The 23,912-nt window shown below is 57.0% G+C and overlaps 9 protein-coding genes across 9 annotated transcripts; 3 read left to right on the top strand and 6 right to left on the bottom strand.

The window, feature by feature from the left end:
* Positions 1-568: 568 nt before the first annotated feature.
* Positions 569-2,435, top strand: ISF_01255 (Aldehyde/histidinol dehydrogenase; the record flags this gene model as incomplete). The annotated part of the gene is made up of 2 exons (XM_018844862.1): positions 569-648; positions 698-2,435. The coding sequence occupies 2 exons, from the start codon at positions 569-571 to the stop codon at positions 2,433-2,435; spliced, it is 1,818 nt and encodes a 605-aa protein (XP_018707628.1).
* Positions 2,436-2,685: 250 nt separating this feature from the next.
* On the bottom strand, positions 2,686-4,975 carry ISF_01254 (DEAD-like helicase; the record flags this gene model as incomplete). The annotated part of the gene is made up of 5 exons (XM_018844861.1): positions 2,686-3,425; positions 3,473-3,964; positions 4,013-4,450; positions 4,502-4,695; positions 4,743-4,975. 5 exons carry the CDS (start codon positions 4,973-4,975, stop codon positions 2,686-2,688), a joined length of 2,097 nt encoding a protein of 698 aa, XP_018707627.1.
* A 599-nt stretch (positions 4,976-5,574) lies between these two features.
* ISF_01253 (hypothetical protein) lies at positions 5,575-6,701 on the bottom strand (the record flags this gene model as incomplete). The annotated part of the gene is made up of 3 exons (XM_018844860.1): positions 5,575-6,485; positions 6,534-6,606; positions 6,654-6,701. The coding sequence occupies 3 exons, from the start codon at positions 6,699-6,701 to the stop codon at positions 5,575-5,577; spliced, it is 1,032 nt and encodes a 343-aa protein (XP_018707626.1).
* A 280-nt stretch (positions 6,702-6,981) lies between these two features.
* ISF_01252 (Dynein light chain-related protein) lies at positions 6,982-7,532 on the top strand (the record flags this gene model as incomplete). The annotated part of the gene is made up of 3 exons (XM_018844859.1): positions 6,982-6,999; positions 7,075-7,359; positions 7,428-7,532. 3 exons carry the CDS (start codon positions 6,982-6,984, stop codon positions 7,530-7,532), a joined length of 408 nt encoding a protein of 135 aa, XP_018707625.1.
* A 2,318-nt stretch (positions 7,533-9,850) lies between these two features.
* ISF_01251 (Cadmium resistance transporter) lies at positions 9,851-10,795 on the top strand (the record flags this gene model as incomplete). Its single annotated transcript, XM_018844858.1, has 1 exon — positions 9,851-10,795. The coding sequence occupies one exon, from the start codon at positions 9,851-9,853 to the stop codon at positions 10,793-10,795; it is 945 nt and encodes a 314-aa protein (XP_018707624.1).
* Positions 10,796-11,122: 327 nt separating this feature from the next.
* ISF_01250 (hypothetical protein) lies at positions 11,123-11,765 on the bottom strand (the record flags this gene model as incomplete). The annotated part of the gene is made up of 4 exons (XM_018844857.1): positions 11,123-11,217; positions 11,294-11,388; positions 11,500-11,611; positions 11,729-11,765. The coding sequence occupies 4 exons, from the start codon at positions 11,763-11,765 to the stop codon at positions 11,123-11,125; spliced, it is 339 nt and encodes a 112-aa protein (XP_018707623.1).
* Positions 11,766-12,065: 300 nt separating this feature from the next.
* On the bottom strand, positions 12,066-14,897 carry ISF_01249 (hypothetical protein; the record flags this gene model as incomplete). The annotated part of the gene is made up of 3 exons (XM_018844856.1): positions 12,066-12,493; positions 12,546-13,043; positions 13,097-14,897. 3 exons carry the CDS (start codon positions 14,895-14,897, stop codon positions 12,066-12,068), a joined length of 2,727 nt encoding a protein of 908 aa, XP_018707622.1.
* Positions 14,898-17,447: 2,550 nt separating this feature from the next.
* Positions 17,448-18,998, bottom strand: ISF_01248 (hypothetical protein; the record flags this gene model as incomplete). Its single annotated transcript, XM_018844855.1, has 3 exons — positions 17,448-18,487; positions 18,549-18,634; positions 18,691-18,998. 3 exons carry the CDS (start codon positions 18,996-18,998, stop codon positions 17,448-17,450), a joined length of 1,434 nt encoding a protein of 477 aa, XP_018707621.1.
* Positions 18,999-21,591: 2,593 nt separating this feature from the next.
* ISF_01247 (nuclease PA3) lies at positions 21,592-22,702 on the bottom strand (the record flags this gene model as incomplete). The annotated part of the gene is made up of 3 exons (XM_018844854.1): positions 21,592-21,782; positions 21,855-22,520; positions 22,639-22,702. 3 exons carry the CDS (start codon positions 22,700-22,702, stop codon positions 21,592-21,594), a joined length of 921 nt encoding a protein of 306 aa, XP_018707620.1.
* Between the last annotated feature and the right edge of the window lie 1,210 nt (positions 22,703-23,912).

Genomic DNA, 23,912 nt, shown 5'->3' with positions numbered 1-23,912 from the left:
CAGCGACCAATTTTTTGCTGTACCGCCACGGAGAGCGGAACTGTACGAGCTGAGATGCATGCCGCATCAACGGCTCGTAAAAAAAGACCCCCGCATTCTGCATCTGCAGCGGGGAATTTAGCACTCTGATCATTGCCTTATCTCCTTGACTTGGGTGTTGATACGCAAAATTGGGCTGCCTAGCTTGACGGTAGAGGGGCTGCCTCGGCGGGCGTTTGCTTCGTCAACGTGTCGCGGAGGGATCACTCGAGTTGTATTGGCGGCGGTGTATTGGTGCTTCTAATAGTAGTCATAATGGTAAAGTGGTGCCTGTGATGGATGATGAAGACATTAATGATGAAGATAGTATTGATGATGATGACAATGACGATGTCGATATCTGCTTGATTGAGCCCCAGAAGTAGCAACTGCCTCACCTCGTACTCGGAAACATGATGCCCCACACCAAGCTTCCAAAAAGTTGCCCAAATGAACTGACCCCCTCCTCGACTCGCCCATTCAACACCATCATCTCAAGACCAAGCTCCCAAAGAGTGCCAATTGCGTGCACATTGGTCGTCTTTCCGCCATGGAAGCGCCCAAAGCCTGTGTGCTGTCGCTCCTCCGTCGCGGCAGCGACTATGCCCAGCCGTACCTCCAACAGGTCCCGTACGACACCCCTTCCCCTTGTCTGAGAGCACTGCCTAACACTCTACAGGAAGCCCGTTCTGCAGGCCAGCGTCGCCGTAATTGCCATCCTTCTCACCACCATCCTCTTCCGCACCGCTCAAGCCTCCCTCGCCGCTCGTCCCCGCCTCTACGTCGTCTCGCCGCCCACCCCCGACGCCGACCCTTCCACGCAGCCCGCCGCGTCGCTCTCCTCCCACATCCCCTGCTACGCACCCGCGACGGGCCAGTTCCTCGGGAATGTGCCCGCCGCCTCCGCCGCCTCCATTGACACCGCCATTGCCGCCGCCGCCGCCGCCCAGCGCGCCTGGCGCCGCACCACCTTGCCCCAGCGCGAGGCAGTGCTGCGCTCCATGCTGCGGCACGTGCTCGACCACGCGGAGCAAATCTGCCGGGTTGCGTGCCTCGACAGCGGCAAGACTCTCGTCGACGCCCAGCTCGGTGAGATCATGGTGACCGCGGAGCGCCTGCAGTGGACGCTGCGGCACGGCGCCCGCGCGCTGGCGACGGAGCGCCGCCCGACCAACCTGCTGATGATGCATAAGCGGAACACGGTCAGCTACGAGCCCATGGGCGTCGTCGCCGCGCTCGTCAGCTGGAACTACCCCTTCCACAACCTGCTCGGCCCCGTCATCAGCTCGATATTCGCTGGAAACGGCATCGTCGTCAAGGTCTCGGAGCAGACAGCCTGGTCAAGCGCGTACTTTGCCGACATCGCCAAGGGTGCCCTCGCCGCGCACGGTTTCGATCCGGACCTCGTGCAGACGCTCGCCTGCTGGCCGGCGCAGGCCGAGCATCTTACCGCGCACCCGGGCATCGCCCACATCACCTTCATCGGCAGCCAGCCCGTTGCGCACGCCGTCGCCGCGTCCGCCGCCAAGGCGCTCACGCCTGTCGTCGCTGAGCTTGGCGGCAAGGACCCCTTCATCGTCCTCGACTCGGCCGAGCACGACCTCGCCCGCATTGTCGAGGTCATCCTGCGCGGCACCTTCCAGGCCGCCGGCCAGAACTGCATCGGCATCGAGCGCGTCATCGCCGCCCGCGGTCCCGTCTACGACAAGCTCGTCGCCGCCCTCGCCCCGCGCGTCCGCGCCCTGCGCCTCGGTCCCGACGCTGACGTCGGCGCCATCATCTCCCCGGCCTCCTTCGACCGCCTCGAGGCCCTCGTCGACGACGCCGTCGCTCGCGGTGCACGCCTCCTCGCCGGCGGTCGCCGCCACCAGCACCCTGACTACCCCGGCGGCTCCTACTTCGCGCCGACTATGCTCGCAGACGTCACGCCCGACATGGCCATCGCCCGCAGCGAGTGCTTCGCCCCCATCCTCACGCTCATGCGCGCCGACGCGTCCACCGCCGACGCTGTGCTCGCCGTCGCCAACGCGCCCGACTTTGGCCTCGGCGCCTCCGTCCACGGCGCGGAGAGCGACCCGCAGCTCGATCCCATCGTCCGCGGCCTCAAGGCCGGGATGGTCGCCGTCAACGACTTTGCCGTCTACTATGCCGTCCAGCTGCCCTTTGGCGGCGTCCGCGGGTCCGGCTACGGTCGCTTCGCGGGCGAGGAGGGCCTCCGCGGTCTCTGCAATATCAAGAGCGTCTGCGAGGACAGGCTCGGTTGGCTCGGGGTCAGGACGGGCATACCACCGCCCATGCAGTACCCGGTGCCCGACCAGAAGCGCAGCTGGCAGTTTGCGCAGGGCGTGGTCGAGCTTGGCTACGGCGACGGGGCGAGAAAGGCCAAGGGTCTGATGGGCATACTCAAAAACATGTAAAATACAAGGGTGTTTAAACAGTAATGATGAGGTACTCTGATACAATAGATAATAATTAAAGCTTGACAAGCTTGGCAGTCACACGACGGGCCACGGGACTGGACGGCTTTTGATACGCGGCCTTGAATTCACTAAACTACCTTTTCTCGAAATTGCCACTACTTTCTCATTAACTTGTAGCACGAATTATGCTCTCCCCGAAAATTTCTGCCTTCTACCAAGCTGCGAATAGTTTCTGATCATGTCAGCCTTACCAAGAGGCCAGAGGGGTACCAGTTCCCCAGGCCTGAGGTGCACGGGCGGCGGGGGCCGGCGGGCCAGCTGCTGGCGGGGGAGGGCCTCCCCAGCCGCCGGAGCTTGGAGCAGGGGGGATCTGCGCCGGAGCAATTGGGGGAGGTCCCCAGCCATTGTTAGCCTGGACTGCCTGGACGGGGACGGGAGGAGGAGCACTTGGCGGAGCTCCCCAGCCATTGGCGACGGCGCCTGGCTGGGCGGCAACGGGCTGCACACTGGGTTGTGAAACGGGCTGTCCACCCCGGCCGCTCTGAGGAACAGCATTAGTCGAGGGAGGGTACGCCGGAGGAGGAGTACCTGGTGGAGGTGCCCAGCCGTTGGCAGCAGGATTGAGCTGGGCGGGAACGGGCTGCACAGCGGGCTGCGAAATGGGCTGTTCGCCCCAGCCGCCCTGAGGAATAGCACCGTTGGTGCCGGTGACAGCTTGAGGCTGCTGACCCCAACCGGAAGGCTCGATCGTCTCGTTGGAAGCTGGGACATCGCCGACATCTCGACCAGCTACTTCGTTTGGATCAAAGTCGGACTCCGTCTCAAACTGGATCTTGCCAGTCTCGGCGGGTTTGTAAATCTCCAAGAACTCCGGGATGTCCTGCTTGGTCTCCAGAAGAGTGCGAGTCAGGACGCTGGCAATCGCCTCATCTCTATCCGTGAAGAGAGATGTGGCAACACCACGGTGACCAATACGACCCGTTCGTCCTGGGAGCGTTAGCTAATGCCGCAGCGAGGAAAGGCGAAATACATACCAATTCGGTGCGTGTATTCTTCGATACCGCCATGATCCATGGAAGGCAGATCATAGTTGATGACGTGCATCACGTTGCGCACATCAATGCCTCGAGCTGTGACTCCAGTTGCAATCAAGATGGGAGCAGTTCCGGCGCGGAACGAACGCATGGCGGCCTCGCGCTCCAGCTGAGTTCGATCGCTGTGCATGGAAGTCACGGGGAGCTTCATGTTGAACAGGAAGTCGTCAAGACAGTCAACTTCTTGGCGGCTGTTTGCAAAGATGATTGTTCTCACGCCGTGCATCTCGTTGAGAAGTGCAATAAGGGTATTGCGCTTCTCATGAGGCTCGACCTTGAGAACAATTTGCTTAATGTTCTCAGTTGTGCTCCCAGCACGGCCGACACGGAATCGAACGTGGGCAGCGGCAAGGTGCTCCTTGGCCAAGTCACGAGCCAGCTTGGGAAAGGTGGCAGAAAAGAGACCGTACTTGACATTGCCCTCGTCTTGGTCTAGAAAATATTAGATAGTGAGGATAAAAGTGAAACAGATGCGCTTACCTCCGCCGAGTATGATTTTCTGGAGATCTTCCTGCCAGCCAATGTCAAGCATCTCGTCCGCCTCGTCAATGATCAAATACTTTAGACGCCGCAAGGTCAAGTCACGAGGCTTGTTGATAAAGCCGACAAGTCGTCCAGGAGTTCCAATGAGCACGTCACAGCCGCGATTGAGCAGGTGAACTTGCTCAGCCACGGGAACGCCGCCATAAACGACACCAGGGCGCAGCATGGTGCGGTAGCAGAACTTGCGGGCCTCATTGAAGATCTGAACGGCCAATTCGCGCGTTGGAGATACAATGAGAACCAAAGGTTCCGCAGTAACCTCGTCTCTGCCCTTGCAAAAGGTTGCGGGGTTTGGGCGAGGTGCGGCAAGCTTCTTTGCCTTACCCATGAGACGGCTCAGGATGGGAATCAAATAGGCAGCCGTTTTACCCGATCCTATTAGAGATGTGTTAGATAACATCAAAGCGAAAAAGGGAAAACACGTACCAGTCTGGGCAATGCCGATTACATCCCGACCTTGGACGATGGCTGGGATGGTAAACTTCTGAATCGGAGTGGGATAATCATAACCTGCCAACTTGACGTTCTCCAACATGACGGGGTGCAGGCCTGCGTCTCTGAAGGTCTTGATGGGCTCGATCTTGACTGGGCCTTCCTGCTTAACCTCAATGCTTTCGATGCTTGAACATGTTAGCAGGGGAAGTAGATGGGAGCCAGTCAAACGAACCGTCGGAAGTCAAGGCCCATTCGCTCGTGGCGAGTAGCCGGATCACCAAAGAGCTCGAGCTCCAGGCCTTCTATTTTTGGGCCAACGTCTCCGTACTCGTCATTCCATTGGTAGATCGGGGCACTTCCGTCAAAGGCGTCGGAAGAGATGATGCCAGCGTCGGTTGCGCCGGCTGGTGGTGGCTCATCGCCAGCGGTTTGATTCAAGGCAGCCTGAGCGTACCCAGAATCCATTTTGAATCAGAAACGATATCGTAATGATGAGTACTGCCAGATGTCAGATGGGGGAAGGGGCGCGGGATTGCGAATGGAGGCAGGAAGCAGGACAGACCTTGAAGCGGGTAGATGAGAGGGAAGAGCTTGAGGGAAGAGGGCCAAAGTTCGAGCATCACAGTTATGAAGAGAGTGATATGAGGGAGGAAGAAGAAGAGGGAAAGAAAATCAATGCGCGCGCGTTGAAATAGGTAAACAACAGGTGCTGTTGCCAGCTGGCGGCTGCTAGCTGCCAGCTGCCAGCTGCAGCTTCATCCGTTTGCACGCGATTCCAACTTGGGATTTTGATACTATTTTTTAATTTTTGAGAGGCTTATAATTTCTGTTTGTAATAAACTTAAATGAAATAGATTGAATGTATTCTTTACATGCATATTGTTGTTATTTAAGCCTTTATTACCATGTGTGTTATTAGCCAACCTCGAAGTTTTGCGAGAGTGCTGGCACAGTGAGTGGTATGTGAATCCTTGCGCGCCCAGAGAAGGATAACATCATCTCCCGATGCTCTAACGTATTGGATGTTTGTACTCGGGCTCTTAGCTTCTTCATCGTGTATCCCATCACCATAAATCCAACAAGTCCTGCGTATCCAGTGCTGTCGATACCTCGAAATCCTTCATACCCTTTGCGAGCACTTGCTCTAACCCAACCGCTGCTCGCCCCGTGACGCCTCCCTCTTTCTTGGCCTGGTCTATCCCTTTCAAAATCGCGTCCAAAAAGCGCTTGTGAAAGATCTGCTGTCTAGCCTCTTTATTGGGGTACATCTCCGCATCCTCGTCTCGCTGTGCCACGAACAGGTTCAGATACTCGAACGCGTTTCCCGAGCGTGGCATCCTATATAAATTATCCCAGAACTGTGCGCTCGTCGGCTCGGCGGCTACCTCGTCCCTGAAGCCGGCCTGCAGGAACCTGGCCAGCGTCGCTATCTGCTTGGCGCGGTTCTGCGCGTCCTTGGGCTTGAGCGTCGTCCGGGCGTTGGCCGCCGCCGTCCATCCTTTAGTTGATGAGGCCACGGCCCAGCCCATGACGGCGCAAAACGTCGTCAGCGTGCGCACCCAGCCGCCGGGGCACGTCACGAGCTCGTCGGCGGCGACGTCAAGCAGCCAGTCCATGGCTGCGAGGGCGTCGCCGCTGATGTCGCTCGAGAGGTGCGTCATGCCCGCGCGGATAAACATGATGGTGTGCTCGATGACGGGCGGGACGTCGCGGCCGGGCAGCACGCGCAGCAGCTTGAGCAGCTGCTGGCGGACGGGCGTCGCGCTGTCGGAGAGGAGGGGGACGAGCTTTGTGAGGACGGCAGCGGTGCCGACAGGATTGACGGGCGGGTCGAGGGCGAGTTGACTGGTGAGGTAGGCGAGAGCATCTTTGCGCTGCTTGTCGGAGCGGGAGGAGGCGAGGGAGAGGTTGTGCTTGAACTGCTGGATGACGTCTGGTGCTTCTGTCGACAAGGACTGGTGTCCCATAACAATTGCTGGAAATCGTCAGCGACGCATAAAGAGGAATATAGAGGGAATAGTACCTTTCGACTTGAAGCTAGTATCTGTAAAATTGGAGGCCTTGGCCTTGGTCTTTCCGACTTTCAATTTTGTTTTCTGCCCTGGTTAGCAGCGGTATCGCCAAAGTCTAGCATAGCGCATACTTGGAAGTCCTTTTGCTTCTCCTTCTTTTTCTTCATACTGGAGCCCATTGTGACGGATGTAGAAATTTGAAGGCAATAATACTCGTATCAGTCGTCGTATTCACAAAGATTGTAATTATTCAAGACCTTGGGTTTGACATCTTGTAACGTAGAGGGGCAGGAAATTTTGGCGGTGTCGCTAGGCAGAATTGGAGCTGGCGCTGGCGCATCGTCACTGCACCCACTCTCCCCACCAAAGGAACATCCTGGATGGGGGCCCGACGATAGCTTGTCATGACCAAGCCTCGCATTTTCTAAACATATTCGCAGGAGCTACTACCGCATCATGATGGCCGATGTGACCAACGTACGTCAGACGAAGGGCGCAGATGCGTATACATTCAACGCCGGCCGGTTCCTACTGACTTTGGGCTATTTTTAGGGAAACAGTGCCATCTTGGACGAGAAGCTGTCGCGCCTGTCTAAGAAGCCCGGCGTCAAGGCCAGCATCGTCATTGACAGGGGGAGCGGCTCGATCCTCAAGACGAGCGGTGACATCTCGGTGCTGGGGACGACACAGTCGCGGACGGCCTCGACGGCAGCGTCCTTCTCAAACGAGCCGGCAGCGGCCGAGGAGAGTACCTCTAAGGGCATCGACGACTTTGCGGCCATGATCTGGAAGTTTGTCAACAGCTCGGGTGAGATGGTGGAGGAAATGGACAAAGATGTACGTTGATGCCGAGAGCAGACCTGCGCAGAGCGTGCCAGCGAGGGGGGGTGCTGACCAACTACTAGGACGAGCTGCGACTGCTGCGACTACGAACGAAGAAGCACGAGATCGTCATTGTGCTGGACCCAAAATACCTCTTGACAGTCATCCACGATACCCCTACTTCTTGAGACCGGCTAAGCCCCCGACACGGGGAAGAGATGAATGCAGGAGGCGGTGCCCACGCGATGGCATCCATAACATTACATACGCGATTTAAGATACCCTTTCCGAATTAGTTGTACAAAACGCTACCATGACGGAAGTCTGAGAAAGGAGAACTGGGGCATATACATTCGCGTCATGTCCTTGCCGAGAATGGCTTCAAGCAGCATAGCCAGCCACATCTAAGGCTCTGAAGGGCATGGAATAGAGCAAATACAAATCAAATATGTCCATATCGCTATCTTGGCCCCGTTTGTTCATTTATTCTACCGCGATGTTAGAGGTAGCTTGCTGTCTCGCAAAACCGCGCCAAGAAAGCCCAAGCTTTCACTCCCTTCGACAGCCACTCCGTCAAGTCCGAAACAATTGGATAGGAAGAGGCCTATGAGGGTGGAAGCCTCAATTGTTCGCTTACCATCGGCGGATACGGGACCCAGGTAGTGATAGAATCTCGCCCAAAAATGCTCCCGAAGCTCGCCATGGTTCGAGTGGTAGCGCCAAAATTCTCCCCTGCTGATGAGAGTCCCGAGCAAAATCTCAAGGTAGCCAAGCGACAGGCCAAAGGGACTGACCTCGGCGCCTCCCCAATCGCAAATGCCTGTGATCCTTCCGGTACTGGCATCAACATGGATGTTGTTCTCATAAAGGTCAGTGTGATTGGGCACAAATGGCCAGCCGTCGGTGAATAGACTCGGGAGCTCGGGGATAATCGCATCTAGGTGGGAGTGAAAAGACACCGGGAGCTCCTGACGTAGTTGTCGAAGCTGTGAGGCGTATTTCTGCAACAGCTGCTCGGGGTCTGGGCGTACCATCTGAGTAGGCGGGTTGTGGTAAGCGGATGCAAAGAACCTACGGTGCAAGGTTAATTCTGAGCTTGGAGCTTGATCTTGGGCTACATGATGGCGGCAAACCGCGCATAGTCATCTAGAGTCACCCATAGAAGACGATAATTGTTGCTCTGCAGCTCTTTTAGCGCTATGTATGCGCAGACTCCGCCCATGTTATTCATGGTATAGACCTTGGTGCCGCCAAAGTCGCCGTGGTACTTGTGATGTGGTACAAACCCGCGATAAGCCGCCCCAATAGATGCGAGTGATCTCATGTCTAGGACAGCGCCCGCAGAGTCCGGAACTGAACAACAAGACGATCGTCGGCCACAGTATATCTGCTTCCTCCCTGGCTTGCGGTTGGAGTGACGGAGCGGCCGAGTATCTCTTCAGCCTTTGCGTCACAAGACTCTTGTGTGACAGAGGAGTGTTCGCGAAAAAAGTTGTCTATTTGGTACTTGGATAAAGCGGAAAGAATGTTGGGCGCCATGTTGAAAGAGCCTGCGAGAGTCAATTAGGCGCTGCAAGTTATCCAAGCAGGCACAATGCTGGTATCTCTGGGCGTCTAGTGATTTACCCCCAGAGTGTTTGGTAGTGGACCGACGCGTCAGAGCTGGCAGTCCAGAGGATACGGTACAAAGATGACAGAGCGAGGCTGGCATGGATGGGATAGACGCGGAACATCCAGCCACCACTTCCTCAGCAAAGAGCGCCCGCAATGCCCATCGATCGATCGACAAGGCAACAGCCGCCTTCAAGGTTCAAAAATGACCGAAACCGCCTTGGGGGCCGACCAACAAAGGAGTCCTCGCATTTCTCTTTTACATGCTATTTCTACATTGCAGCTCATCGATTCGACGATCCGGGGGTCTTGGGTAATGCGTTACCTCGCAGGATCCATGACGACAGCGAGCAACACCACAGACGCCTCCTGCATCCAGCTGCCCATCCCCACAGCTGGTACGAATTATTTTGTGCACACTTCTGATAGAAGCATCGCTGCTTTCACTCGTTCAATTTTCCTTCTGTGTGCCGAGATGAAATTCCCGGAATTCGTTTCGTGTGACTATTTCGTCGTCTTCTCATGTACAAGGCGAGTGTGCAGCCACATATCCAAACTATCCCTGGCTAAAGTAAATAAGGTTTTGCCTCCTCCAACATCGCCACAGATAACCGAGAATATCTATTTAGGCAGTTGACGCACGCCGGTAGCCCGAATCGACAAGCGGCATCCCGCTGGGAGGTGAGGGTGTGGTCCTCTCCCCGCGGAGGCCTCCGAGCGTACGTGTGCGTGCGGCTCTGGCCCTAAACACGCCATCCCGGTATTTCAATTGGGCCATAGTATCAACGGTTTGGCGTCGCTCCTTTACCTGTCGCCAATCAGACTACCAAGGCTCAACAATGCGACGACAAATCCAAGTTCTTCCTCACCCAGCCTCCGCCGCCGACCACCGGCAATGAATCTAGGCGCCGCCATCGGCACGGCGTGCATCGCCTTCGCGGCGACCAACGTCGACGGCATCTTCGTCCTCGTCACCTTCCTCGCCGAGTCGGCGACCAACACGCACCTGACGCCGGCGACCATCCTCATCGGCCAGTACGCCGGGTTCACCGGCATCATGGCCGTCAGCCTGGTCGGCTTCGCCGTCTCGCTGGCGCTGGCGCCGCAGCCGATCGGGTTCCTGGGCTTCCTGCCGCTCCTCCTCGGGCTGTGGAATCTTCTCGACGTGGTCCTCGGCCGGGACGCCACTGGCTGCGTCGAGGCAGACCAGCCGGAGCTGCCGATGACGGCGTCCACCTGGTTCAGGAGCATAGTCAAGGTTGGCGCCATCACGCTGATCAACGGCGGGGACAACGTCAGCAGCTACATACCGCTCTTTGCTCAGGCGAAGCGCGTCGAGATCGTCGTCTATGTCGCGGTGTTCTACGTCATGCTGGGCGTGTGGTTCCTCGTCGGGCTGCTCATCATGAAGGAGGAGCACGTGCTGCTCATGGCGCAAAAGCACACTAGGAGGCTCATACCGTTCCTCTACATGGGCCTTGGCGTCTTTGTCATTGTCAAGTCCCACTGCTATCCGTGGTCGATTGAGCGCATCGACAAGAAGGGTGCGGCGCATCCGGGCCGTCTCGTCATGGCCGTGTCGACGACGACGCTCCTCCTGCTGTGCATGGGGCTCATGTTTTGCATCAAGTGGAGAAGGTGGCACGCAGTGGCTACTGAGGAGGAGGAGGAGGTGATGGCGAGAGATGGCGGTGCAGAACCGAATGCTGCCGAGGAAGAAGCTGACTGCGCTTCGCAGCCGCGCGGGGTGCCGAGCAAGCGGACTCTTCACTCTTCTACGGAACCACTGTTGAAGGGTGAGAGAGCCAAGGGCAGTACCATGAGATTCAAATACGTTTAGCTCCACACGCTCGACACTATTGCTTTTGGGATCAGTTTTATATGTACTTTTAATGTATTGATGTAGGTGGCGACGGAAACACACGCCACAGTCGTCTCCCAACCTTAGCATCGGCATAGCAAACGCATTCTATGCCCGGAAGGAATTTCATTTTTCCAATGACCAATCTAATGATGGCTCTTCAAGGCGCTCGCCATGTTGCGCCTTTAGTTTTGTATTGTACATATCGCCCACCCCACTCACCCGTCGTCTGCCGCCATACTGTGCGACTCGCATCTCCGTGAATCCCTCATTGTCATTTCGTTCGAATCGACGACTTCGACCTTGTTACGCGGGAGCCGGCGCAGGCGCACCCGTGGCGGTGCCGGAGCGATCGGGCGGGGGCATGAACAGAGGCATGTACGTGACGCCCAGCGCCATGACTGCGCAGCGCGTTAGAGAAGGGCGCGCAGGAAGGGGTTTGAAGCATCTATCCGAGGGTGGGCAAAGTTGACGTACCGGAAAGACCGACGTTGAAGTAGCCGGGCGTGCCGTTCTTCTTGGCCTCGGCGCTCTCGCCGAGCCAGTTCTGGATGGAAAAGACGACGCCGGCCCTGTGAAACAAGTCAAAAACATGAGCGCTGCTTTCATTTTGTGCGTGCGTGCGTGCATGCGTGCATGCGTGCGTGTGCGGGGGGGGGGGGGGGGGGGGTGGCAAAACGTACCAGCCGACAAACTTGTTGCGCGTAAACATGGCGGCCATCGGCATCGTCGACGACAACGTCGAGCTGAACTCGGGGTTGTCGCCCTTGGAAACAGGCTCCTGGTACGGAACGACTGCCGGCTATGTTAGCATCTTGGTACAAACGACACCTGCGTGCGGCTGCGCTGTTCTCCTGATTCATCTCTGCCGGGCGCATCGCAATTGGCGCAGCTGGGTAGGTTCAAACGTACTGAGTTCCGCACGACGGAGGTCCTTGGTCGGCGCCATTGTGACTGTTCGCGTGGAGGTTGATGAACCGGCTTGATGGGAGGAAGGTTGTGCGAGGGAAGTCGGCCTGGGTTCTGGGGTTGCACAGCGGTAGCTTCAAGATGCGGACCCCAACGGCCTCACTAGTGCAGACCAACCCACATCAACTTATTAGCAGGTGAAGAGAAAGAGTAGAATTGGAGGTAATATTTTAACTAAATTAACATAGATAAAATACATGCTATTTTCGCTTCGTAACATGGTATAAAAATCATAAAGAGTTATTGATACATCGGGCTTTTTTTTGCACGCCCCGCGGGCTCAGTCCACGCGCACAATGACCTTGTAGCCCAGCGCCCCAGCCTCGCGGATCGCGCACGCGAGGCAGCCTCGCTTGCGGCGGCTAATGATTGCGTTCCAGCCTTGCTCGGAGCACAGGGCGCGCACCAAGATCTCCAGGTCGGAGCCTGACTGCCGCTTGTGTGACTCGTAGTGCATCCGGGCGGCAAAGGAGAAGCTGTGCTTGCGGTCTGCGTGTGGCGACGACGGCGAGGCGAGCCGCTCGAGCACCGGCGACTGTGGCAGCTCAACAAGCTGCGTCATGCAGTCGATGACGAGCACCGCGTTGCCGGGCGCCTTGTTGTCCGGGTGGCCCGCGCCAAGGAGCTCGGACAGCGGCAGCTGCTTCTTCTGAAGTACCTCGGAGATGTGCATAACCTTGTAGTTGAAGAATTTATGTAGTGGATGACCTAAGGCTACGTCAGCAAAAAGGACCTTGGAAGCTGATAGGAGTAAACGTACCCATGCGATGCAGAGCCCGCGCTGAATTGCCCAGGGATGCCTCTCCGGACACGTCAATTTCGCGAATCGTTGGGCTGGACGGCGACTTGACGAAGCGCACCCCGCGCGGGGGCGAGCAAGGATGGGCATTGACAAAGTTTACGTCGTACAGCAGCGAGAAGATGTGCTGCCGCTCGGGCACTCCGTCGATGCCGACGCGGAAAGTCAGGGAGGCGGGCTGAGAAAAGAGATCCGGCGCCGGTGCCGATTCGTGGCGTGGCGTGGCCATAATCTCGGGCAGAGGCGTGGGATGTAACGACAGGGCCGACGGGGACAGCTGTAGAGACGCAAAGTCGACGTGTACGTTGGGTGGCGGGTTCTTGTATCGGTTCTCCCAGGGCATCGTAAAGTCAGCCGGGGATGCCGAGTCCTCCTGTCCGTCGCCGACAATGGACGCGTCCCGTTCGAGTCGCCGTTTCGCCCAGATTCTAGATTTTTTACCCAGATGTGCAACATCCTCTATTGTGTGTCAGCTGGCAATTAATTTAACAAGGAAGAAGGACATCTCTTACCAGCCACGTCTTTGACGTCAATGTTGAGCCAGCCTTCCTGCACGCCCATGGGCACAATGTCCGTCGATACCCACCCCATGCATTCGGCAGAGCCCTTGCCGGCGGCGAGCACGCGCCCGAGGATACACGATGTGCTCCAAAAACTCATTCCAGAGTAGACAAACCCACCACAGAGATTCGCAAAGGACCCGAGCTTGCTCATAGCGACGTCGTCATTTTCCAGCAACGTCGCCATGAGAAAGTGAGACAGCCCATCGCCCGGCAGCATGAGTCCAAAGATGTAAGACTTGGACATCCATCCAGACGGGTGCAGTGCTGCCGCTAGTCGCCTGCGCCGGGCCCTCGCTCGTTCTTTATGGTTGCCGCGCTGGCAGGTGACGTCCCAAGTTCCAAAGTAGTCGTCTTTCGAGTCTCCTTCAGACTTGGCGTCATAGCCGCAGTCGCACATGGAGGTGTCTGGTTTCCTCTTGATGGCTTCTCGCATGTGGGTAGTGATGCGCGCTTCATAGTCGTCGATGCCCGGCCATCTCAGCTTCTTGGCAAAATGAATGAGCCCATCCACTTGGCGCCGTCCGTTTCTCCCTTTGATGACGTAGTGGCGCGCGGGAAACGCCGGTGTCATGTGGTTTTGGTTGCGGTGGTGGCTGAAGGGGATATGGCTCACAATGGCGGCAAGCCAACTGGCGCTTTTTGTCTTGATGCTCTGCATGATGGTGGCGTCATGGTCGCCGGTGGCGGCTTCTTCCTTGGCCGTTTCGCTCTGGGTCGACTCGCCATCTGCGACAATCTCAATGTTGTCGAGCCAGCTGCGAGCAAGCAGCAGAGACCACTTAACAGTCGAGTTGGCGGCGCGCTCGAACTGGACGACGTCCATCGGCCGAAACGACCCCGCGCCGTACTCCTCACCCTGGGTGACGGCGTCAAGGCGAATGAGAAGCTCGGTGGCCATGAGAATCTGGAGCAGAAGCCAGTACTTTTCCTCGGCCATCTCGTCGGAGCACTCGGTGTTGTGTATGCTGGAATCGCCGTCGAGGCGGTCGCCGTGCGGCTCGCCCCAGAGGATCTGGCCGAGACGGATGCGCCATTCGACGTGGGACAAGTCGATCCAGACGTTGGCGGCTCCGAGGCACTTGAGGAGGGCGACGATCTGGTTGGTCAGGCTCTGGCTGTCCTTCTTGTCGAGGGAGATGTAGCGGGGTCGCATGAAGTGGCCAAACAGGTCGTTGTAGGACTCGGAGGACTTGCGGTTCTTGAGGTCGTTTTCACGGTAGAGGTGACCGTTGCGGCGCAAGCGACCGAGAACCTCGGCCTCGGGGATGCGGTGCAGCCAGCCGTCGTTGCTGAGCATGTGCTCGCGCGCGTCGACGATGGCGCGGGCCTTCTTGCCGATGCTGTCGAAGCCAAACTGCTCCTCCTCGAGGGCATCGCTGACGGCGAGCTCGAGGGCAGCCTGGTAGCCCATGGTGCCCTTCTCGAGCCCCTGGAGGCTGAGCATGTTGGGGCGCTCGCGGCAGCGGACGAAGAAGTGGGCGTGGCCGCGACGCTCGGCGCGGCGGCGCTCGGCGGCGGCCTCGGCATCGTGGTTGAGGTCGCGGGTGAGGTGGGGGTGGGCGGTGACGCCGCTCCAGGCGCGGGCCTCGATCTGGCAGTGGTCCGTCAGGTCACGGATCTGCAGGTCCTCATCAAAGGGGAAGGCGACCGAGGGGTTGGGGACGGCGATGAAGGGTCCGTCGTTGCGGGCGAAGAACTGGGGGGCGCCGGAGAAGAGCTTCTCGACGTCGTCCTGGCTCAGCGTGGCCATGGTGTCTTGTCTTGTCAGGTGCAGGGGGCGCAATGGCGAGGGGGCGGGGGCAATGGCATCGAGTTTCGAGGCGGGACGGGATCGGCGCGGCTTTGGCGGCAAAGGGAGGACGCAGGAGCGGTTGGGAGAGGGCTGCGGCGGGGTTGCTCTTTGTTTGCAAAGGGATGAGGTTGCTGGAGGGAAGCTTGGAGCTTCAGAAGGTCGGCCGATGATGTCGTGGAAGCAAGAGCCGGTGAGATGGTAGATGGCGAGGATGAAGGCAACCAATGAGGCATGGGAAAAGGATGAGATCGGGGGAGGACAAGGGTCACGAACCGGTCATCAAGATGCAGGTTGATGATGGGCTGAGGTTGGTTGCAGCATGGGCAAGGACTCAACGAATGACAAGCCGGCTGGTCCGTGGTGGCGCGAGGTCGAGGGACTTTGTGGCAGCTGAGGTAGGTACTTGGTAGCTCTGAGGTACCTGGGCACGCGCACTGATCCAGCCCTGGGGCGGGAGATCAGCGCGCCATTGAACGATGCAGGACATTGTACGAGGAGTGAAAATTACAGTGTGTATAGGAATGGGTAGTATGAGTGATTTGGTGAGTTGAATTTACATTTTTGGCCCTGTTGATGGAAGCAATCCGGGAGCTGCTGCGCCTGGCGGGCACTGGATGAGTGCCCCGCGAGGTACCTGGGTACTTACAGGCACAGAGCTGACCTCCGGCGGTTACAGCGGACAAAGCAGCCATCTATAGCGGCCGTGACGCCATTTTCCGGGGTCGACTCCACTGGAACGGGGCCGCTTAGTGCCAAAAGGAGTGCTAATGTGCCAACCAGCGCTAAAGTTGGACCTAAAGATGCTGCCATGTGAGCTCCAGAATCATCCCTGCTCTTTCGCTCTCACCGAGGAAACCAGCTCGGCGCAGGACCATTGTGCTGGGGAAATGACACCAGTCTGTTTTACACATATTAATATTAGATAATATTGGTTTACAAGGGGCCCCGGGAGACTCAGTCATCCCGCCAGTTTGTGTGTGTTGTCAAGGTTTCACGAGCTTCTCTCGTACAACAGGGCCAACACCATTGTCGGCCATCAAAGAAAAAAAGAGAGAAAAGAGAAACTAGAGTAAAACTGGCGATAAGCCGCAGACTATTACGTATATATACACATTCCAGTACCAGACGATCCCTCTGGGCCCCCTTTTCATAACAACTAGTGGCCTACCGAGCTTGGCGATGGAGTCGCCCACGTCTTGAAACGCTGGCGGAGACAGTCTGTGTGTCGTCCAGTGTCGCAGAGCCCGCCTGTCAAAATCATCGACAGCCCCCATTATCTGTCATAATCTCGGCCCCGCGGCTCTCTTCATTTCTCTAGATTTTTCTTCCATTTTCTTCCTTCAAGAATCGCTGCAGATATACGACAAAGCAACCACATCAATAACCGACAACACAATACAATATGCAACTTTCGTCAACAGCTCTACTGCTGTGGGCGGCTTCGCTCGTCAGTGCGGGAATCGTCATTACGCCCATCCGCGACGATCAAATAGTCGCAAAGACGTCCGGCGACTGCTTCTTCGGTGTCGTGACGCCCCAGGGATGCGGGTAAGCCATTCTCCCAGTATAAGCACGGGACCAAGGGAAATGCTAACTGGTCAAAAGACCGAAGAGAGGCTGAAAAGCACCAGTTGTCGAAAGGATAAAGAATCGAGATACAATGAAAGGCAAGCAATGCAAAGGAACATGCCAGGAGCATGAAGCGCGTCACTCTTTACATGGATACCATAATACCACATACCATAGACATACCATACCCACAAAGTAATTCAACTCTCATTTATCAGATCGCCTCTCAGCTCCAATATTTTCCGCAATTTCTACTCTTTGTAATTTAAAAGACCTTGTGCTTACAGGCCTTTCCGCTGCCGTCTGAAACGTCCCCTGCCAACCTGCAGCCCGCGAATAATGCCTCTGGTGATGAATCATGAAACTTGGTGATGAGCGAAACCAACACCGAGTTTCAGACCACCACTAACCCGCGTTTTATCCCTACCAGCAGCAAATCGATACCAATTTGTAATGCATGCCGCGGAAATGCCGTTTCTTTTGCTGTTTATTCGGAAAAATACTACCAAGACTACCTTTGGCCTGACGGAGTTGGCCGCCATCGGGCGAACCCGCTTACATCGATTGTGGTCCTGCAAAGTCACACACAGACACACAGACACGGCATGCACGTAAAGATGAACCATTCCATTCATGATGAAAAACCTGCAATACACGTGTGGGGGGAGGGAGTGATCCCTAGGCCAAGAGCATCTAGGCCAACAGAGCAGGAAAACCATGAACCGACCCTTGGAGATACATAGGAAAGAGAAGGGGGAAAATAAGAGTAAATAAGTAAAGAGTATTTGAAGCAATTTTCACATGCCAACGGATCCCAACACACACAAAAATCATGAAATAAAAAACACATCTCTGCTCAGGATTGAAGCTTGTCGCACGTTGCGAGCTAGAGAAAAGAGCAAATCTAAAAGCTTCCACTGTTCGTCTGCTCCCGTGTCATTACGACAGCTCCTGGACGCACTGCTGGAGCTGGCTATCGCACTGCTGGGGCTGCACGTTGCGGACGGCACCCTGCTGGATGCCCGTCTGGCAGGCGGCGCGCTGCGTGTCGCAGGCGCGCTGGACGGCGTCGCCCTTGGTCGTGAAGCTGTTGCCGTCGACGGAGAAGGGCCGGTTGCGGTCGTTGCTCTGAGTGATGGCCGGAGCGGCCACGCCGCCGAGGGCGTTGGCCTGGCTGGCGCCGCCGCGACCGCCGCCGCCGCCCTGCTGTTGGTTGCCGCCGCCCTGCTGCTGGTTGCCGCCACCTTGCTGCTGGTTGCCGCCACCTTGCTGCTGGTTGCCGCCACCTTGCTGCTGATTACCGCCGGCGACTTGGCCGTTGTTCTGCAAGCCGCCTGCGCCCTGCTGCTGGCCGCCTGCGCCCTGCTGCTGGCCACCACCGCCCTGCTGCTGGCGACCGCCACCCTGCTGCTGGTTACCACCACCCTGCTGCTGGTTACCACCACCCTGCTGCTGGTTACCGCCACCCTGCTGCTGGTTACCGCCGCCCTGCTGCTGGTTGTTGCGGCCACCGCCGCCACCGACAGCTTGAAAGCGGACGCAGTCATCCTGGGCACCACGCTGGGCAATGGGCATGAGCACGGGCTGGTGGTTCGAGGCCGACGTCATGCTGCATACGCGGTAGTTGCCAGGAGGCAGGCCACCGGTGACGGTGGCCGACAGGAGACCCTGGCCGTTGCCGGCGTCGTTGATGCCCTTGAAGAAGGCGAACTTCTGGGGGTCCAGCGGCTGCTTGGGGTTGAGCGAGCGGCCGGTGTCCTGCACGGTGACGTGGGTGTGGCCGATGACGTTGCCCTGGCGGTTGAGGGCCTGGGGCGCCGAGTAGTAGGTGGTGGTGGCGTTGGTGAAGGAGCCAGCGGCCAGGTTCGACAGCTGCACCTGAATCTGGAATGTCTGTCCGGCCGGGATCTGGTCATTATTCTGGGGGTTGATCATGACGGCCGAGATCATGTTCTGTCGGGCGGGGATTTGGCCCATGGCTGGGAGCGAGGTATTGTTAGCTCCGAGTGCAAATCATTTAACATTAGGCGCGGCACTTACGAATACCGTTGCAAGATCCAGTATCGATCTGCTTGCCATTTGTCAGAGTCTGACCAGAACAGAAGTTGATAAAGTTGTTCCTCGACCTGCAGCCACGTTAGTCAGCCGCATTCTAAAATCAAGTTGAAGCTTCTTGACATACGTCTGAGAAGCAGCCTGCTCGTTGGAGCCAGGGTTGTTGCCATCGTCAGCGGAACCGGCCTGAATAGCATCTTGGTCCAGCTGTATATTGCCGCCACCACCCTGCTGCTGGCCACCACCACCCTGCTGCTGGCCACCACCGCCCTGCTGCTGGCCACCACCGCCTTGCTGCTGACGACCACCTCCCTGCTGCTGGCCACCGCGCTGACGACGCTCGAGGGTAGCGTGAATAGGCGAGCGGCGCATATCAGCGGCATCTACAACCATGGCTGCGCCCACCAGGGCCGTTAGGATGGCCTTGAGTTGCATGTTGATCAAAGTGTCGTCTAGACAAAGTTGATGTGGGCTGGTGTATGTATCGTTGTCAAGAAGAATTAAGGGTAAAGCCACAAGTCACAATCTATGGTGCCAGACCGAAGATTATTGTAAGCGAGAGTCGTCGTGGTCGTTGTCGTCGAAGGCGGATGAAAGGAGCGAACGAAACGCGAAAGACAAAAAGCAGCCCAGCACGCTCAAGAATGAAGGATAGGTGTACGGCCAGCGATTTGAGAAGGGGAAAGAAGAAAAAGGAGAGGAAGAAAAGGGACGAGCGCAGAGGGCCAAAGGAGAGGGATGTTTTTAAAACGTCAAGAGAGTTGGAAAGGACGAGAGGGGCGGGCCAGAGGAGAATGCCAAGGCCGTGCCTTTAAGAACCCTGGCAGGAAGAGGCAACCCCTCCGGGGGGGCGTCATTAAGGTAAAAAGAGAGGCTAACAAGGGACGAGACGGAATCTCGGCTCACTAGGGCGGTGACGGGATGGCCTCAGGTGCCCGGAGGGTGGCAGGCTGCATGAGTGTAACGACCCGCGTGGGAGGAGGGAGGACCAACCACATCGGCACAGACGGCTTGCCAGGTGCGTTGCCACGATGATGGATGGACAGGGAAGTCATTGCTCGCATCTCCACGGGGTCAAAACCGGCAGGCTAGTGTACCGTGCATCGATGAGAAGACTGCAATACGGGCTGTTCGCACGGAGAGTGTGGGTGCAAGTAAGCTTTGGTGATGCTGGGGTGTAAGGGAGGACGGACGGACGATGAGATTGGGCTCACGTTTGGGGAAAGCCCGGCAAGCAAGGCACCAGACGCAAGAGAAAGGATGGGAAATTGAGTAGGATCGACGGCGCTGGCTCCAAACCAGAGGAGTCGCAGCTTGGTCGGTGCTGGCGCGCGCCGATGCTGTGCATCTCATTGAATCCCGGACGAAGGATGGGGCGGGGCGGGGCTGGTTCGCCCCAGACCGGACCTGTCAACCTGTCATACTGTCAGGAAGAGAAGAGAGAGGAAAAGGTGGTCCGCGCCCTGCGCCCTCTCTCCGCCGATGAAAACCCGGCCGAGAAGGAAGGGTGGTGACGAGAAAAGGTGAGGTGCGCAACGTCGCAGACGTGCGGCAGCCCCTGGTCAGCGGTCGGCCCGGGGACCAATGAGGGGGGAGCCCGGCCGCCGGAGGGGCTCCACCCCGCCGCCGGGCTCTTACACAGGTGAGGCAGGCGCCGCAAAAGACGAGGGGCCCCTAACGATGGCTAGACGTCTGGGACAGGGAGAAAAAATTGGATCGTTAGGCGAATAGGAGAATTTGTGTTGGTCTGGTTGTTACTGGAATTTGAATTGAGAATTAAAAAAAAAATCCTGCTCAGAAGCTTCTTTTGTCATCTGGTCCTGTACACCTGTAATAACACCACCACTCAGCCCAACTCATAAACCCACGCCCCTCCCTCCTCCGGCATGCCTCTTCGGGCACCCCACCCGGCCCCGCGCACACCGACCCCGGCCGAGAAGTAACCATGCAACTATTAGTATGTAACTCCCATCAAAGTCAATGGCAGCCAGACAGTAGTTATGTGTTAATGGGTAAACCAAAGACGTCATTCCGCTAGCCTCTCATTCCGCGCTCCCTCGTAACTGGCTCGAGCTCCAGCCCAACAATGTGGTGCAACTATCGCCGTTCAGCCGTCTCCCCCGTGCATGCATCCATCTCGTCTCAGGTCTTTGTGGCCACGGCTTTATCTGGGGAACAATTACACACCAAAAGCTCTTTTATTAGCAATTTAAAATCAGACTCTACATTAGACAAGCAAAAAAAAGCCACATGTCTTGGAGATGCAGCCCTCTGACATCCGACCCGATGCAGCCCTGTGCCGCCGTGCCGAGTAGAGTGTAAGAGCGGGTTCGCCCCCGAGGTCACAAACCACGCCTCGTCCTCTTCCAAGTTTCGGTGGCTGCAAGCTTCTGTGGCTATAGAATGGATTTGCAGATTTTCAGTTACATTCGAGGTTCAAGTTGATTTCTGTCCGCTGCACGGCATCGTCCTTCCGGAGGCCATCATCAGCATTGCCAAGTTGCCAAGATGCCGGGCATCATGAAACATTTTTTTCCCTCTCAGAACGTGGGCCATCACTTTTCCTCGCTCTGGAATTCGCAACTCAATCTAGTCGAGCATGGAGAGAGACACTTTCGCTCCCCGTACCTGAGCGGCTCCGCATGGTTTTGAACTCGATGGCAAGGTTGGCCCAAGTTCGGCCCCCCATCGTCCTCCTCCCTTTCCCTGGGCCGATTTGGAATGGGTTTCGTCTGATACCAAGAACCAATTCCGATGACACATTTATCGGACGGGCCTGAGTACTGTTGTGTAGCATGTTGATGACAGTTGTTTCTGGGGCCCTTCTTCCCCTTCCCTTTGCCCACCGTTCGGTAGATGGCTGCATTACGGTCCAGCTGGTTTGTCGCATATGCGAGATTTGGCGATGGGCGGGTTTGCGGATACATTTATCAGCCCATTCTTACATTTCGTTGTTCTAGATTTCCTATTCAAGATTTGATGAATTCAAAATTCGTCTCTCTGCATCCTTGGAAAATCCTCATATCTGTTACAGCTCAAGTTCGGCGGCACTTGTGGCATCCTCCCGCTGCGCGTTGTACTCGTCGGCAATCTTGTCGAGCAGGGCCGCCATTCTATAGCCAGCCAGCGCAACCTGCTTCTCCAGGATCGGTGCGGCGTCCTCGTAGTACTGCCCGCTCAGCTCCTGGTCATGAATTGCCTGCGGTCCCTGCGGAAGAACTAATCAACGCTCCTTTGTCAGCACGAGCCCACTTTGTGCAAACAACAACAGCCATGGTAACCGTGACTCACCGTGCGAGCAGACAATGGCGTTGGCCTCGCGCGACCACGCCAGCGCCGTGCCATTCGTGTCCGCCATGTCGATGCCCTTGACCCAGCTATCCCTCTCCTCCGCCCAGCGGCCCGTCTCAATCTCCGCCGTCAGCTGCTCCGCCCACCGGCGCCCCAGCACGTACGCCCTCTTGCCGCGGCCCGACCCCCCGAGCCAGCGCTCCAGGATGGCCGTGTCCCAGACAAAGTGCAGGTTGCGTTCCGCGCCGGCCCAGCGGACGTAGATGCCGTTGCCGCCGCGGGCCACGTCCTCGTTGTGCAGCGGCTGGTGCAGGTCGCCGACGAAGTGGACGACGAACTTGGCGGCCTGGGCGCGGCGCCAGGCGGGCAGCGCGCGGTCGTAGGCCTGGGTCGTGTAATTGGTCAGCGAGGACACTACGCAGCCGGTCTGCTTGCAGTCGCGCTCGAGGTCGACGTTGCACGCGTGCGGCGGCTGGTCGTGCGCGTCGATGAAGTGGAAGGTGCTGGTGAAGCGGCCCCATTTGGTGTACCGGATGGAGTCTGCCCAGCTGGCGATCGAGGCCAGGTAGTCGTCGTCGGTGCGCTGCAGGAGCTCCTTAAGGTAGACCTCGGTGGAATTCGCGATGAAGTTGCTGGCAATGTACGCGGTGGTGATGTGTCCCAGGCCTATGCGGGAGGGAGAGGGGTTAGCGAGGGAGGACCGGGGGAGTACCGAGGGGGGTCTTCTCAATGATTCAACGTTGTGCTGGCTTTCTAATTAGACTCGGGATTGAAGATGACATACTTCCCCATGCAGTTACTGCAGGCAGCGAGAGGAGGCCGCACGTCACAGCGGCGTTGAGTCTCATGTTGTCGCGATGACTGTGACACGGGTATGACTGAGGATTGAGTAGGGAAGGGGTGATAAGCTGAGGATGGATTCAGGAGGAGGTCTTCCGGGCGTGTCTATGTATCTATATCTTGAAAATATCCAAAAATGATTGATGAAAACAATAAAGCTGGCCGCCTGAAAGGGCCGCAGACGTGTTTTGAGGATAACGGCGGCAAGCGTGCAGAGGCAAGTCGAGGGCTGAAGCCTGGACAAACCATGGCCTAAAACAGTGGTCCACGTGAAACTACAGTGTGCTCACCCGAGATCAGGTGGCAGTTGCTTGCACCCAACATGGCAAAAATAATCAAGAAAGAAGCAGAAGTCTAAATTAATTAATTGAAAATGACCTGATTCAATTGCAGTAGGCTTGCTTTTTTAATGATAATGAATTTTTGTTGGGCATGCATAGATGGGCAAGATAACATTGGGCGAGTGATTGCCTCCAGGCACCAAGTCGGGTTGCAAACGGGCGGGCTAATTAGGCGCGCCTACAGTGATGGCTACGGGAAGCTCAGCATAGGCTTCGCTCTTTGCAGAAGCACGTCGCATTTGTGGGATTCTTCCCAGTAGTTTCTATCATCCTTTATAGGAACGGGCATGATCCCGAGCGTACCTAGCCAACATCTCTCGTTGCGGCTTATGTAGTACTTGCTTTAAGGTGCATCGCTTACAGCCTTCGCTCCCTATGGCGACAGCAATCAGGCTGCCTTTTCCTAATAATAAAAAAGGGAGCTTGAATACCTGATAAATGATTTCAAGATGGACTGCAGCTAGGAGCCGCCAGCCTGATTCGACGCACCCCACTCTACAGTACATGCAGTGGCCTCGCTTAGCCATGGACAACCGCCCAACACCTTAACATTCTCATGCACAGGCAATCGAGCTGTACACCTCACATGCTCAAGTCTATGCAGTCACTGTAACGCGACAATACTGGGGCTTATAGCCTCACCCAGGACCTCCCGACCTGCGAGATTCCGCCGTACGCGATCCTGTCCCATACCTGGGGCTCTAACGAGGTCATCTTCCCGGATCTCTAAGGCGCCCCCCGGCGAATACTAGTGGCAGCAGAAGGATGGCTACCGCAAAATAGAATTCTGCGACGAGCAGGCGCAGCGTCATGGGTTGCGACGCGTCTGGGTGGACACTTACTGCATCGACAAGTCTAACAGCATCGAGCTGCAGAC

The sequence above is a fragment of the Cordyceps fumosorosea genome (assembly GCF_001636725.1).
Source record: "Cordyceps fumosorosea ARSEF 2679 chromosome Unknown scaffold_2, whole genome shotgun sequence".
Classification (NCBI taxonomy): domain Eukaryota; kingdom Fungi; phylum Ascomycota; class Sordariomycetes; order Hypocreales; family Cordycipitaceae; genus Cordyceps; species Cordyceps fumosorosea.
This window is presented reverse-complemented; position numbering and strand designations above follow the sequence as displayed.